The following is a 14,357-nucleotide window of genomic DNA, read 5'->3' on the forward strand; positions in this document are numbered from 1 at the left end:
AAGAAGAGACTATAAACTCTGCTATCACAGGCTCTTAGTATTTCAGGCTAAAGCAGGTTTAAAGCAGTTTCAGAACAGTTTTGTGAAGGTTAAAAAGCAATACCCCTTCCCTAGACTGAATTGTACCTCACAGTGCAAGCAGTTCAGGTGTCACTAATGTATGTTTTGTAGGATGCCAGTTAGTGTGGCTCAGTACTCTTTCCTTTAGGATTTTTTAAAAACATTTCCAATTCAATATCATTCACTTGACATCTGCTGTACAGCTTGAGACATTAGAAGAAAATGGCAACCAAGTTTATTTTATCAGAAAGTCAGCTGTGCTCTTCTAGCTGTCAGAACACAATGTAAAGATAATATGTATGAAATTATTCGGAAAACAGGGCTTTCTATTTTGCCAGCCAATACTTGAGAAGAAAAAATGCTCTCACTGCATGCACTGGCACCAGAGAATAAATCTGCGTGACATATGACAAGCAGGAAAGGGCAGATCATTCATCATGGGGAGCACACACTGCCCTTGGATAGCATCCCAGGCAGTTCCCTGGTTGCTGCTGATGAGTTAGCATGATCAGAACTGCACCAGCTGAGTGTGCAGGAGGGAAAGCTGTGCATTTAATATCCAATAGGTGTGGTGAAGTCAAGCATAAAAAAATCCATCATGTCCTCAGGATACAGAACCATATGCATGCTAATTGCAGCAACAATGCCTGGTGTCTGGCAATTGAAAGGAACTTCACTCCCAAGAATAGAAACATATATTAAATTTCCAGTTTTAAATGGGAAGCCAGGGGCCATTCCATTTTATTTGGTAACGAAGGAACTGTTTTATTTTGGCTGGGAAAGGGAATAAGCCAATCATTTGCATTCCCATGTGCTTTTCCTGATAAAACCAGAAACCAGGAAAAAGAGATAGGGTTAGTAATAAGGTCATATTTATTTTGTGTGCTGTCCTGTGTAGATACCACTGAATGAAAGTCATGTGCCTCTGAGGTGGATAAAGGGGGAGGTAAAGACAACTTTCTAAATGGTTTTTAAAAATAGTGTCCAAGTCTTTTTTTTCAGCAGCTTCTAATTAACACATTTCTTTTTTAATGCTGTATTATTCTGTGAAATCAAATGGCTTTGGAGGAAAGTGCAGTGTTTTCTCAGCATTACTGCAATCACATTATTTTTATATTAGGTTCCTTATCCTTCCTGCTTTGAGGCCAATGGCAAAATTCCAGTAGACCTTACTAAGGGAAGAGTCAGGTCTTTATTAGTTTGCAATCCCAGGGACTGCAGTAACATGGGATGACATCATATTTCCTCCAGGCCAAACCTTCCCTGTTGCACTGGTAGTGAACCCAGTGTCACAATCACACCGGTGTCACCCTGAAGGGAGCTCTGCACTGTGTGTCATGTAACCACTACACACATGGCTCACAGTGTCAAAAAAAAACATTCAGGAGGTAGGAAGGACCTCAGAAAGTCTCTACTTCAATCCCTGATCAAGTCAGGACAAAGAAATCAGACCAGGCCTTTGAGGGGTTTATCAAGTTCACGTAGGATGCAAGGGAGGGGGATGTGGTACTAAGACACCCCTTCTCTTTGGTATGTGAGGACTGGATGAAAGTCAGTCTGTGGAATAATTCTGAAAGAACTAAATTCTGAGTTAAACTAATTCATTGTTAATGATCCTCTGCAAGCATCCAGATGGAAAAAAGTTTTCACCGTGGAGTTCCCTGCGCTTGTAGCACTACTGTAGATCTGGCCTAGAGTTGACTTCCTGTATTTCACTTTTCTATTTTCTTCCTCTTTTCTCTTCTAGGTTTTTTTCAACGTGCATTCCTAAAGTATAAGTCTATGAATTACCCTAAAACATGGAGGTCTTTTCTGTCTTTTTAAAAATTTGATGTTCATGCAAGTTTTTTGGGCAAGACTATGCTTAAGTCATGTCCTGCTGGCCAGATGCCAATGAGTCAGATGAGCAGTGATAACCAGAGAAACACTGTTTTGTAGAAAAATGTAGTGATGAGGGGTAGGCAACTGGGAGAGCCAAAAATTGCATGTGAGAAAGTTAAGTGAGAAAGAGTTACTCAGAGAGTTGTAAATTATTGTGTTAGGTGGTAAAAAATTTTGAAGTTTACAGTTCTGCAAATTTGAAATTTCAAGTGAGTGTGATGATCTCTCTCTCTCTGCACATTACAGGCATTGAGCTGATCTGTGAAAAAGACATTGATCTTGCGACACAGGTTCAAGAATTGCTGGAATTCCTTCATGAGAAACAGCACGAGCTGGAGCTTAATGCTGACCAAACTCACAAGAGGTTAGAGCAGTGCCTACAGCTCCGGCACCTCCAGGCTGAGGTCAAGCAGGTGAGAGTTTTAACCACACATGAGGGGCTTAAGGTGGGTTTCAGCCATTACAGACATTCAACCTGCTAAGCCAGTGTCTGCCAAGTAACAAACCTTTAGGTGAGCAGTCTAAATCCCCCTTTCTGTAACAGTACTTGGTTTGCTGACAGGTTTCAGAATGGCCCTTTGCAAATGAGGAGGGGCTCTGCTCCCCTAAGTGTGCATGTTCTTGAATTCATGAGTAGTTGCAGGAATTCTGCACAGAACTGACCATGTAGCGTCTCAACTGGAGAAACAGCCTCAAACTCCAAGTGTTCTGGGAATATACTTATTTGACTTGTGCCCCAGAATTTAACTGAGGCAGAGAACAGGCCCAAAGCAAAGGCAACTGAGCTGTGACATAAATATGACATTATGGTAGTTTTACCTTTTCATTTGTTGCTATACATCTGTTGTCTTGCAGGAATCTTTAGCATCTTCTGGTGATGTAAAAAATTCTGTCAGTGGTCTCTAGATCCCAGGACTTGTTTAGCCAACTTCGTATTGTTACACTGCCTTTCTTTCAGATTTTATCCTAGGGCAGGCAGTCATGTTCTATCTCCCTTGGTTTTCCCTACTATTTAATTTGGATGCCTCATCTTTCTTTGTTTTACTTTGCTGCACAGGATAACATTACACTTCTTGCTTCCTAGCCCATAGGTGGCTTCACACTCCAGTGTATGCCTGGATTTTAATTGAATGGTCTTGATTTCATCAAGAAAACCAAGAATATTTTTCCAGACACGTGGAAAATTCAGTTTTCCATTTTACTTATACAAATAGGTGGGTTGGGACTGGTGTTGGGAGGGGTGTCCAAATAGTACAAGGTGTTCATGAAAGATATCTGCCTATTTGTTTACTTATACACACACACACTCTGAATGCTCAGTACATATGATCTTAAATACTCACTTTTGAAGACAGAATAACTGAGCGATGCTTTGCTGAATTGGTTTATCATTGCTGGCAAAAAAAAAAAAAAATCCTTCACACTCAGAAAGCTGGCAGCATTAACACCAGTGCATACATTTTCTATCAAAGTCCACTTTGATGTGAATGTTTTGCAACTCTACCTGAAAGTAGCATAGAACTCTCCTAATTTTTATTTTTAAAATATGGTCATTTTGCATTTGTGATTATTGAAGACCAGCTCCTCATGAAGTTCTGGAGCTCTGTTGACTGCTTGGCTTTCTTCTGAAAAAAAAATAAAAAAGAAAACAAGCAAAACCCAGAAACACTCTGTGATATTTGCAGTCACTATCTTAACATGGTTATGAAGTATATCCTTTTTTTTCTATAGGTTCCTGACGTTTCTTATACACAGCTTAGCTAAGCTTGGAGGTGTGTGTGATAGATTTATGATGAAGCAGAGCCATTTTAACTTATGACAGAAAACTGGGAGGAGTTACACGTGTAGCAGAAAAGCTAAAGGTGCAGGTTGCCCACTTGCTCAGGATGAAGTGCAGTCAGCCCTGTGGCTGCTCCTGCAGCCATTCAGTGGCAGTGCAGCACCTTCTGCAGGTGCCTGATGTTATTTGCCTTATTATCAAATATCTGCTGGTCTTTAACTATTTTACAACCAAAATCTACCCAAAGGAAGTGATTATAGGACTGAGCTAGTACTTACTGTGGGAGAACAGCTGCCTTGAATTAGCATTTCCCTAACGGAGCTTGGGACCATCAGAGCCTTTGTTATTGTGTGACCTCTCAGCAAACCAGTAGTGAAAAAACATTTTATTTGTTCAGCTGAATCCTAAGGGCTCCTTTGCTTGTTAACCCATAAATTACCACAGCTACAGTCTCCCTTAGAAAGAGGCGAGTTAAAATATTTGTGTCCTGTTTGGTTTCCTGTAGATGAGTCATATTCCCCACCATTTAGTGAAATTGGGAAATATATTGATTTTGGCTTGTAGTTCATCTCCAGTCTGGTCCAGGTTTCCTTCACTTTCAGTTACTGCATCTGAGATAATGGATGATCTCATTACCAAATTGCCCTTTCTCTTGTGAATGAGTTGAGATGTGGTTGTTGCAAGACACCTCCTGTAGCTGTGCTAAGTTCTGCTGACAGAGTAAAATTGGTCAAGGCTTCTACATGTACATGTGTTTGCATTTTGATAAAATGGCTCATGGAAATAAAAAGTCTTTTAACTGTCTCTATCTATTTAAGTTTCGTTTACCAGAGATTTCTGCTTTATATCCTACGCACCAAGGGTTCGAATGCCAAGACAATGAATTGAAGTTTGGGGCCATTAAAGTGGAGCAATTCCAAATGAGATGTTCTGTGAACTGCTTTAGCATGGAAATAGTAAAGATCAGTAATTCACAAGGTCTTTGTTATTAAGAAAAATTCTGTCCAAGCCTGATTTTCCCTCATTTGGATCCCACTTATTTCTGACAGAAACTACAGAGCTTGGACTGTTTACATAAAAGTAATAGCAGGATAGATTTGTGGAGATCAGTTTAAAAAAACAAACTCTAATGCTCTGCCTGCAGCTGTTTGGCTTCCCTATCCCCTTAATTTATCTTTGTATGGTTTGGGCTTTTTTTTTTTATAACTGTTGAACTTGACCTAATTTGCTCCAAGATATCCTCAAGGTGTCCCACTATACTTGCTTTCCAGGTTGTTTTGAAGTATATTTAGTCCTTTTGATGTTCTTGTTATCCATTTATTTTTGCTGTTTGGCATAAGATTTGCTTCAAAATATATATGCCCAAGGGATGAGGGAAGTAGTCATTTCAGAGACACTGAATATAGGGGTTTTTTTCCTAATCTTATGTCAAAAAGCTCCTGGAAAACTGATGCAGTTTTAAACATGGTTAAAATTACCAGAAGCTGTCCGTGATGGTTGTGTCTGTGTTAGTAAAAGCTTCTCAAGGAATCTGCAAAGGGTCTGGAGGTGTAAAAGATTCACTTACATTGTTTTGTCTTTTAAACATAAAAATCTTTGCTTATCTGACTGGAGAGGTATCCAAAGCAAGGCCTTAAGTCTTTTTTAGAAACATGAAGGAAGGCATTCTGACTAAACTGAGCAGTAGACAAAAGCACTGCATGGTACAGAATTTGCATTTCTTGAGGATGGCTGCACAAGGGATGCCTCAATCTTTATTTTTCCTGTAGAGTCTGACTCTGTGCTCAGTGAAGATGGCAGATTTCCAGGGGAGAAATTATGAGTTTTGGAAGAATTTGGTACTATTATTTAATTACAGAGAATCCCTGTACAGGAGCTTGGCCTCTGTAAAGCAGATTGGAATCAAATGTGGGAGTTGTTTCAGAGCTGTGGTGGTTGCCCTGTTAAACAACCCATGCCTTGCAGTGAAACTGTTCTCCAGTGACAAGTGCCTTTTATATAAGATCCTGTAAAAGTGTTCCTGCTTCTCTGTTATAAAAAATAAAAAATTGTTAGGCTGCATAAGAAAGTCTTTGAAGATTTATTTAACTCCAGAATTATTTAATCACCGCTTCTACAAAGCTGATAAAATGTGTAATTTGTAGGAAATGTCTGTTTAAAGCTATCTTTTAGGGTTGACCTGTCTGCACATTGCTAAATAATGGTGAACTTATTAATACAGGAAATGATCACAGAAGTGCCTTGATGCTGTATTAGGAGCTTTTCTATATATTTTAATGAAAAGGTATTAAGTATTATATAAGTAGGAGTCAATTTGTGAGCAGGTCTTGTAAACCAGTTACAAATGTGTAAATGCCCTCTTCCAGCCAGTTCTCTGTTCTAAACCAGAGACACAAGGACTATCTCTGCAAGTGTCTGAGTTTTGAACTTAGACTTAAGAAGCTTTAGTTGTGCAACTGATGTTTTTTTTTCCTTACTGTATGTAAACAACACACACGAGTAAGAAAGAAACATTACTGCTATGAAAGTAGCAGATGCAATCCCAGATGAGGCTCTGACATTCTGGCAGACTTCTGGAAGCAGAAAGGGTCGCTGAATGTGCTTCCAAGCAAAATTTGCTGCTGCTTGGGTGCTCCTTGGGCCGGGAAAGGGGAATGTAGGAGCTCCAAAATGAGTGTCTAACCCCACACTCTGGGGGAAGGAGAGGGGGCAACTACTCAGGGGTGGCAGCAGCCTTGGTCAGAAATGGTGCTGGCAGCATTGCTGGCACATGGAGTCCATCAGCCCACTGGAACTGCTTTCCCCTGGATAATTTGAGTCTGCAAGACACTTGAATGGAGGGATGAATATGTGTTGTTAATACTAGAGGAAACCTGGCAGACTGGTTGTGTGGTCCCTCTACCAAATCAAGTTGCTTTGTTTTAAGACTGAGTTTCCACAGATTTTTATTCTGATGTTTTACTATTTAGAGACTCAGATATTTGTGTGAAATCTGTGTCAAACTGTCTGTGGCAGTTTTTGAAAAATTCAGCTGAAATAAAAGCTGTTCCACAGAGGAAAAAAAAAAAAAAATCTGTATTTTTATCATACACACTGAATTTTTTCTACATTCCAAATGGTCCAAGCCTGGATGTATTGCAATATGTAAAACATGAAAGCATGTCTTGCCTCATGAAGTCCTCAATTCAAGCCTTTTCCAGGTCCTGTGATCCTTTGGCTAACTTCAGTGTTTGGTACCAGATAGTTTGTAATAATATAGGGTTCAAATAGGATGGATTATAGAACAGCCCAGACAATACAATTGCCATATGCTAACTCGATTGCTTTTCCTTTAAATGTGTGATGCATTTCCCACAGGAACTATTACACCTGCTGATGAAAGACAAATGAATGAAATGAAATCTTCCACACTGTTGTACTGAGCAGAATGTAATTTTCTACAAATTAGGGTCAGCTACATGTATAGATGTCTTCCTTTTTTCTCCTAGGGAAAACTCATTTTTTTATCTTACAGGGAACTGAATGGCACTAACTAGGGTGATGCATGATGTAGGGATGAAAAACAAACAATAGAAAATCCCTGTTTGCTTCAGGCAATTTAATGGATCACTTGGAGAAAAGGATAGTACAAAAGGGAAATTGCTATGTAGACTATTGCAGCAAAGTCAATTTTAGAAATCGTGAGCTAAATTTAGGGTAATCATTGAGCACTCAGAATTTCCTGTGCATCTATGAATTGGATTCAGCAACTTTCTGGCTTTACTGGACTAATGTGACACCTTCACAGGTAGAAAAAAGGCTTTGAGACAACACAGGAAAGAACTTGCATGTGCATTCTGGGTGCTAATATCCCAAACACGTGTCTTAAAATAGCAGAAAACGTTGGTGTTTAAATGAGTGAGTATAAGCTTGACAGATTAATTATGTACATTTAGGACTTGATTCTGCAGTCATTACAGCATGGATTGCATGTCTACGAATAATTTGAGCATCTCTGAAGTAAAGCTTCTTGATTAAATACAAAATGCAAGACCTGGCGTTTTTTCCTAGCTCTGTGTGTAGGTGGAAACTCCAACCGCATCTTAACTCTGTGCCAGATTAAACCAACTGTATCTTCTCCCTCCTCACCCCTAAGCTCAGACTTTTCTGTGAGAGAAACACAGGCAAGTGAAGCAGAAAGGTGTTGCAACATCTATGATTCCAGCTGGAAATTTGAAAGATATTTAAATTCAAATTTCCTTCATTATGCTTTGTGGTTTTGACCTGGGGTAGTTGTATAGGGGGCCATTCATTTTTGTGGTCAAACCTTGGAAATGAGTGCTCTTTGCTATCCAAATATCCACGTAAAGGATATCCATGTAAAGAGAGTTTAATTCTTCAAGCAATAACTTTTTCAGTAAGATCTTTGCCTTCTAAAAACATGTGTCATTAAGACCTTATCCTAGGATTTCTTTCTGCTCACAGATTCAGCCCGAGACCACACCTGTTGTTCAGCTAGGCTGAAGCATTTTGTGGTAGGTGACTGCATAAACCTTGGTACAGAAGCAACCTTTCCATGAGCACACCCTTTGTTTGCAGGTGCTTGGCTGGATCAGGAATGGGGAGTCAATGCTGAACGCGAGCCTTGTCAATGCGAGCTCCCTCTCGGAGGCTGAGCAGCTCCAGCGAGAGCACGAGCAGTTTCAGCTGGCAATAGAGGTAACACCAAGTTAACTTTGTTTCTCCTTCCCAGGTGAACATCATACAAAACCTTATCTCATGGGCATCAATCATTGCTTTCTTGAAGGAAGGGGAGGAACAGAAGCTTTAGAAAACCAACTTACTGTTAAACTCATAATGTAGCCAGAGGCTAATAGTGAAATAAATTATTTATCACCTGCAGCTAATTCTTCTGCTGCCAGATATCAGATTTTCCATTCATGAAAATGACACTCTGGCATCTCCTGATAATTTCTTTGATAAAAAATTAAGAAGATTAAAATTAATAAAGTGATTGGAAATGGGAAAAGTTTGTCAAGTCAGTTTCTTCCCACATTCACTGCTTGCAGGTCATTTCACAGCATTCATTTGCGAATGTTTTCTTACTGGATAATGCTCTCACACTAAATAATCTTTCATTCAGCTTTCCTTTCATGAATACCAGAAAAGAAACTCATTCCAACCCTCATCCTCAACTTTGACTAAGAGGCAAGAGGGGCAATTTTTAAGAATTGCCTCCTAAACTGCTTTTGCCCCTTCTTGCTCTGGAGTAACTACACATCTTTGACCTGGCCCTTGGAAACAGATTGTGAGCCAACCCATTTGCCTCACTCCCAGGGCAAGGAGGAAGAGCCCCTGCTCTGAGCAGCTTTCCTTTGAATGAGAAGGCAGCGAAGGGCTAAGGTCTGCCCTGCGTACAGGATTCCTAGTTAAGTTCAGTACTTCGTGTGTCTCTGTTATTATGAGCAAACCCTACACTCACAGGGTGTGCTCACTTCAGCTGCTAGAAGGAGGTTCCATTGCTTTCTCCTGTTCCATCTTAAAAGGTGTGTCTGCTTCCCAGATTATGCTAAGTGTCAGCTTTTTACAGAGAAAAGAACAGCTGAAAAATACCCGTATACCTGAAAACAAAACCAAACTTTAAACTCTGAAAATATAGAGATTTGAAGAGATGCCTGACTGGGGGTGGGAGGTGGGGGGAAGAAGAAGGGATGTCTCCTAGTAAACTTGAAGTAAGTCAATATACATTACAGTGATGGTAATAAGTTTAGAGTTTAAATCTCAGCTAATGACTTATTTTGATCCAGCTCTGCTCAGAGTAAGGAAGGAGCAGCTGTTGCAGCTCCTAAAGGAAAAGGAAGAAGTTTTTTATCAATTCTGTATGAGCTGGCTGGTACCAAGCTGTGCTGACCACATCTTGGCAGCCACCACCGGGCAGCAGTGGGGAACACGACAGCCACTGGCTGAGTTATCACAGCTTCTGACACTGGGGAACTGCTTGCATTTGGTGGTAAATGCAAATCCCACATTAAGGGGAAAATAAGTTTTCAAAAGGAAAGACCACTAGATTAAATATTTAAAGTATTTAAAGCTCAATATGGGGAAGAGATCAACAAAGCACATAAGGCAGACTGTTCTCTAAAAGCATTCTAGATGTGGAATTGATTTTCAGTTGAAATCCTTCAAAGTCTATTTCAAACAAGTATTACAATTCTAACATCAGTAAAGCAGCTGGGTATTAAATTTAACTAGTTGTTCTTGAACATCTTCCTAAGTTTCTGCCAAGTATTAATCCTCTTTGTTTCCTAATAGCTTTCTCTACGTTGCTTTATTCATCAGTGTATTACCAGATGATTTCAAGCTTTTTTCCAGATTCATGGCTTAGATCATAAAACTATCACATGAGAATTTGTCAGCAGCAGTTACAAATGGGACGTAGCAGAGGAGTCTGAGAGATTTTAGGGCTTCTGTTCAGACAATTAAATACTGGGCTGAACCATGTCTGAACACAGTTACTCAGGAGGCTGTGCAGGGCTGGGGGCTATTTTAGCAGCCCACAGAGGAAGGTGTAGGCACCACTTGGTAACTCTGTGAGGAGCTGGTGTAGGCTGGGGAAAGGGGCAGGTAACTCAGTCCTGCCTATAAAGTGGTTACTGAGTAAACTGAGGAATGGTAGAGGGAATGTTTCAACTCTCTCCAGCTCTGACCTTAAAGGTGGGAGCATAAGTCTGATCTCCAGTATGAGTGAACTGCCTTTCAGAACTGCATCTTGTAGGGGCTGATATCTGTGATACAGTTCATGCCCTTTAGTAAGACACCTTCATCCCCTTCAGGGATTGATGTTTAGAACAACTGCGCAAGTAAAGCTGCTGATGCCAGGTAAACTGCCTGGCAAGGGCCAAATTAGGGTGATTAGGCCCATAGTTTGCCAACTGTTTAGAGTTTGCTTTTGGGTCTGCAGATTGTGTGGGATGCAGTCAGCCCTGAGGTTGGGTGAGAGCTCAGCCCAAGAGCTGCCAAAATGGACCCCTGGGAATTTAACACCATGTTTCTGCTGAAGGGGCAGTAGCTGACTAGTAGAACCAACCCTTCTTAGCAGTGCTTGTGCATTCCAAGCTTTAATAACATGTTACAAATGTGTGTGAATAACTGAAACTAAAATGCTTTGCAGAAAGTGACTGTTAACTGAAGATAACTCTCTGAAAATATTTCACTCTCTCACATCCCCATGCTCACGCTTCACTTCACCTTTCTACCATACATCTGGCACATCTGTACTACCTCCCTTTCCTCCCCTCATACACAGTCCCTCTTTCATGCCACTTCCTTACAGAAGACACACCAGAGTGCCCTGCAAGTCCAGCAGAAGGCCGAAGTGTTGCTGCAGGCTGGACATTATGATGCCGATGCCATCAGAGAATGTGCTGAGAAGGTGGCCCTGCACTGGCAGCAGCTGATGCTGAAGATGGAGGACAGGCTCAAACTCGTCAATGCCTCAGTGGCCTTTTATAAAACCTCTGAGCAGGTGAGCTAGACAGTGTCATTTCTGGGCCATAGCAAACCAAGCCTGAATCACTAAAATTCTTTCTTTGACAAGTATTGTAACACAAAAAAACCCCAAACACAAACCAAACAAAACATAACCCCCTCCCCAAAAAAAAGACAAAAAGAGAGCAGCAAGCAGTTTGTAATTACCTTCGTCTTAAAGTTTTCAGTGTAGCAATGCAATTCTTGAAGTTGTTATTTTTGTTGGGTTTTTTTTCAATTTTCCCCTTTCAAACAGGAATAATTTTTGCAATCCCACCACTTTTGTTTCAAGTTCTCATGATACTTAGTTTTCAGAAATATAAATCTGCTTTTCCTTGAGAACTGCTTGCAATTAATTAATTGTTACTTTGTGAGCCAATGTTCTCACTAATATTTAAATACCACGATGCCAAAAAAGATGCCAAGATTCGAAGGGATTCCTCTTAAATCCACCCGCAACACAGATAATTACAGCAGGAACCCATTATATGCTAGCACAACTCTATTTCATTCCAGGTGTTCATGAATTGCAAAACACATTCCACTTGGCTGCTGGCATGGTGGGATTATTCATCCCTTGCACACGCAGGTGCCCTTTATACTCTAGTCAGTGAGAATTAGTGTCACAGTGTGGCTACTTGTGCAGCCTCGCCTGATGTCATTTACTGCAGCCAGGCAGTTGGTGTTAGCATGGACACTGCAGGAACCTGTGGTTTTACACAAAAGGCAGCAGTGATTGCCATGACATTTTCTATTGTTGTTATCACACAGTTAGGTCCTCAATTAGAGAACCAGACATGGGAAGATTTTTAACACAACTAGATAAGTCATTAGGGAAAGAGTGTACTTTTCCTTAACTTGAAAACTGTAGTTGATTCTTGGGCCACTTCTTGGTGTCATTTGTGTAATGTATTTTAAGACTGTTTAAGATGAATTCATTCCTTGTAATTAATGTATTTCACTCTGAAGAGTTTCAAACAGATTTACAGTCCCTGAGGCATTCAAGATCAAAATGAATTACTGCTGATGGAGGAGTGTGAGAAATGAAAACTGTTAGGGGATTCATTAGAGCTTTAGGCAGTTAAATGTGCTGGCCAAAGTATGCATAGCCAGTAATTTATGAATTCAGTCTCTCTTCCTGTTTCAAAGTCTCAGACAAGCACCCTGCAGTGCCCACCAGTTCATTCATTGCTTGTGTCTATTCAGCAAACGTGTAGGGCAAAGATGGCTCAGTCTTTGAATGCTCACGAACTCATGCTGCAAGCCTGTCACCTTCTCTTGGGCTGCACAGCTGATCTACAGTCCTTAAGGGTCTGCTCCCTGACTGCCTGACAGCGGAGTGAATAATTTACTGGATCCTGAATTCTCTGAGTATCTAGAAAAAGCAGCTAAAAGAGCAGAGAGAGTGTCACATCCAGCCAAACTTTTTCATGCCTGTCTTCCCCAAGTATGTTACGTTCTTGATGTGAGTGGTGGAGCTTTGGATTTCAAATAGCCCAGTTTCTCTCTCTGACTTTATTGACAGACCATTTTATATTCACTTCTCTCACCACCTTAACAGAAAGATGATATTTGCATGTGCAGGGACAATTCTTTTTGGAAAGATGTAAATCCCAGGCAGTCCATTTGCTTTCATTCTTTAAATCACCGAAGTCCAATAAAATGTCAAGGTTTTCAAGAAGTGAAATGAAAATGCTTTTCTGTGCTGAAATAACACATGGAGCACTTGCTCTCCACTAAATGTTTGAGGGGGAATGCTGTTTTGCATCCAAGCAAGAAGATGATTTCAGATTGCCCAATGCATAAGGTCCTTGTACAGCACATAGTGCATGAGCCTGGCAGCAGGATCAGTTATCAGCTCACCTCAACTCACCAGTTTTAAAGTGGAATTTGATGTGCCCTTGATCAGAGTAACATAAAAATGCCCTGTGATAGTGGGGATGATTGGTGGGTAATTCTGGAGTCTCCTTCAGACTGTGCTCTTAATCACATGGGGTCCCCTCAGTTATAACTGTGTTCATATGAAAGCTGCAGGAGCGAGCAAGAAAAGGGTGGACATAGCTACCTGGATGCCAGCAATAACTGAGTGGATCATCTCAGCAGTGGAGTTTGTAGGAAGAGCCCTCTGGGAAAGAAGAGGAAGGTTCCAAATGTCCTGGAGAACTTTTGCAGTGTCTGCACGGGCCACTGAGAGTATTCTCAGGATCTGCAACAAAAAGGACTCAGCCTTGTCTGAGGCAACTGCATAATTTCCAGGCTGTGTTGGTTTATTTACCTCATTTCCACTGTTTTGCTGTTCTACCAAGACAGAAGATGTGTGTGAGCCCTGTGCAGTAGAGAACCTGCATCCACCTAAATTGTGACACTGATTTAATGTTTATTGGTTTCCATCAGCCTTAAAAAAGCTGTATAGGGAGCAACTAAAATGCAGCTGAAGAGAACTAGTTCCAGCTTCAGACTTTGTTTCAGGAAAGTATTTAAGCATGTGCCTTCCTTTAAGTATGTGTTAAGTCCCTTGACTTCAGTAGGATTTAAACTCATTCTAGAATAGGGATTGTTTCCTAAATGATCCACTGTGGCTGGACTAACCCCTGCCTTGATTCAACCTTTTCTTCTTCCTCCCTTTATTCATTAGAAGAGAAGAATGATTTATCAGCCTTAAACCAGATAAATTGTATTGCAAACAGTAAAGATCCCTAGGGGTAAGAAAAACACCTAGAACTTTGTCTAGGGCCTGTTTTATATTCAATTACCCCCATAGTACAAGGGTAGACTTGAAATGTCATTGGTCATAGACTTCTGAATGTACTCCTCCTGGTTATGACTGTAGATAACTGAGTTGTTGTGTTATGGGCATGTTTCAGGTGTGCAGCGTGTTGGAGAGTCTGGAGCAGGAATACAGACGGGATGAAGACTGGTGTGGAGGCCGAGATAAACTTGGACCAGCAGCTGAGATAGACCATGTCATCCCTCTGATCAGCAAACACCTGGAACAGAAGGAGGCTTTTCTCAAGGTCTGATTTTAGTTCTCTGGTAAATCAGGAAAACTCTCCATTAAGTAGACACTTTAGAGCAGTGTTGGTAAGTTTGAGAGGACACTCTGAGGTGTAATTCCAGCTCAGCTACTGGC

The 14,357-nt window shown here is 40.8% G+C and overlaps 1 protein-coding gene across 20 annotated transcripts in view; it reads left to right on the forward strand.

The window, feature by feature from the left end:
• KALRN (kalirin RhoGEF kinase) overlaps positions 1 to 14,357 on the forward strand; it is a 503,525-nt gene that overhangs the window by 336,647 nt on the left and 152,521 nt on the right. For all 20 annotated transcript variants that reach the window (XR_011152025.1, XM_069021109.1, XM_069021107.1 and 17 more), the window contains 4 exons: positions 2,188 to 2,354; positions 8,300 to 8,419; positions 11,034 to 11,225; positions 14,092 to 14,241. Coding sequence is in view for 19 of the 20 variants with exons in the window: in XM_069021109.1 (XP_068877210.1) it covers positions 2,188 to 2,354; positions 8,300 to 8,419; positions 11,034 to 11,225; positions 14,092 to 14,241 (629 nt within the window). In the remaining variant the exon portion in view is untranslated. The remainder of the gene's footprint in view (positions 1 to 2,187; positions 2,355 to 8,299; positions 8,420 to 11,033; positions 11,226 to 14,091; positions 14,242 to 14,357) is intronic.

The sequence above is a fragment of the Aphelocoma coerulescens genome, chromosome 7, assembly GCF_041296385.1.
Source record: "Aphelocoma coerulescens isolate FSJ_1873_10779 chromosome 7, UR_Acoe_1.0, whole genome shotgun sequence".
NCBI lineage: Eukaryota > Metazoa > Chordata > Aves > Passeriformes > Corvidae > Aphelocoma > Aphelocoma coerulescens.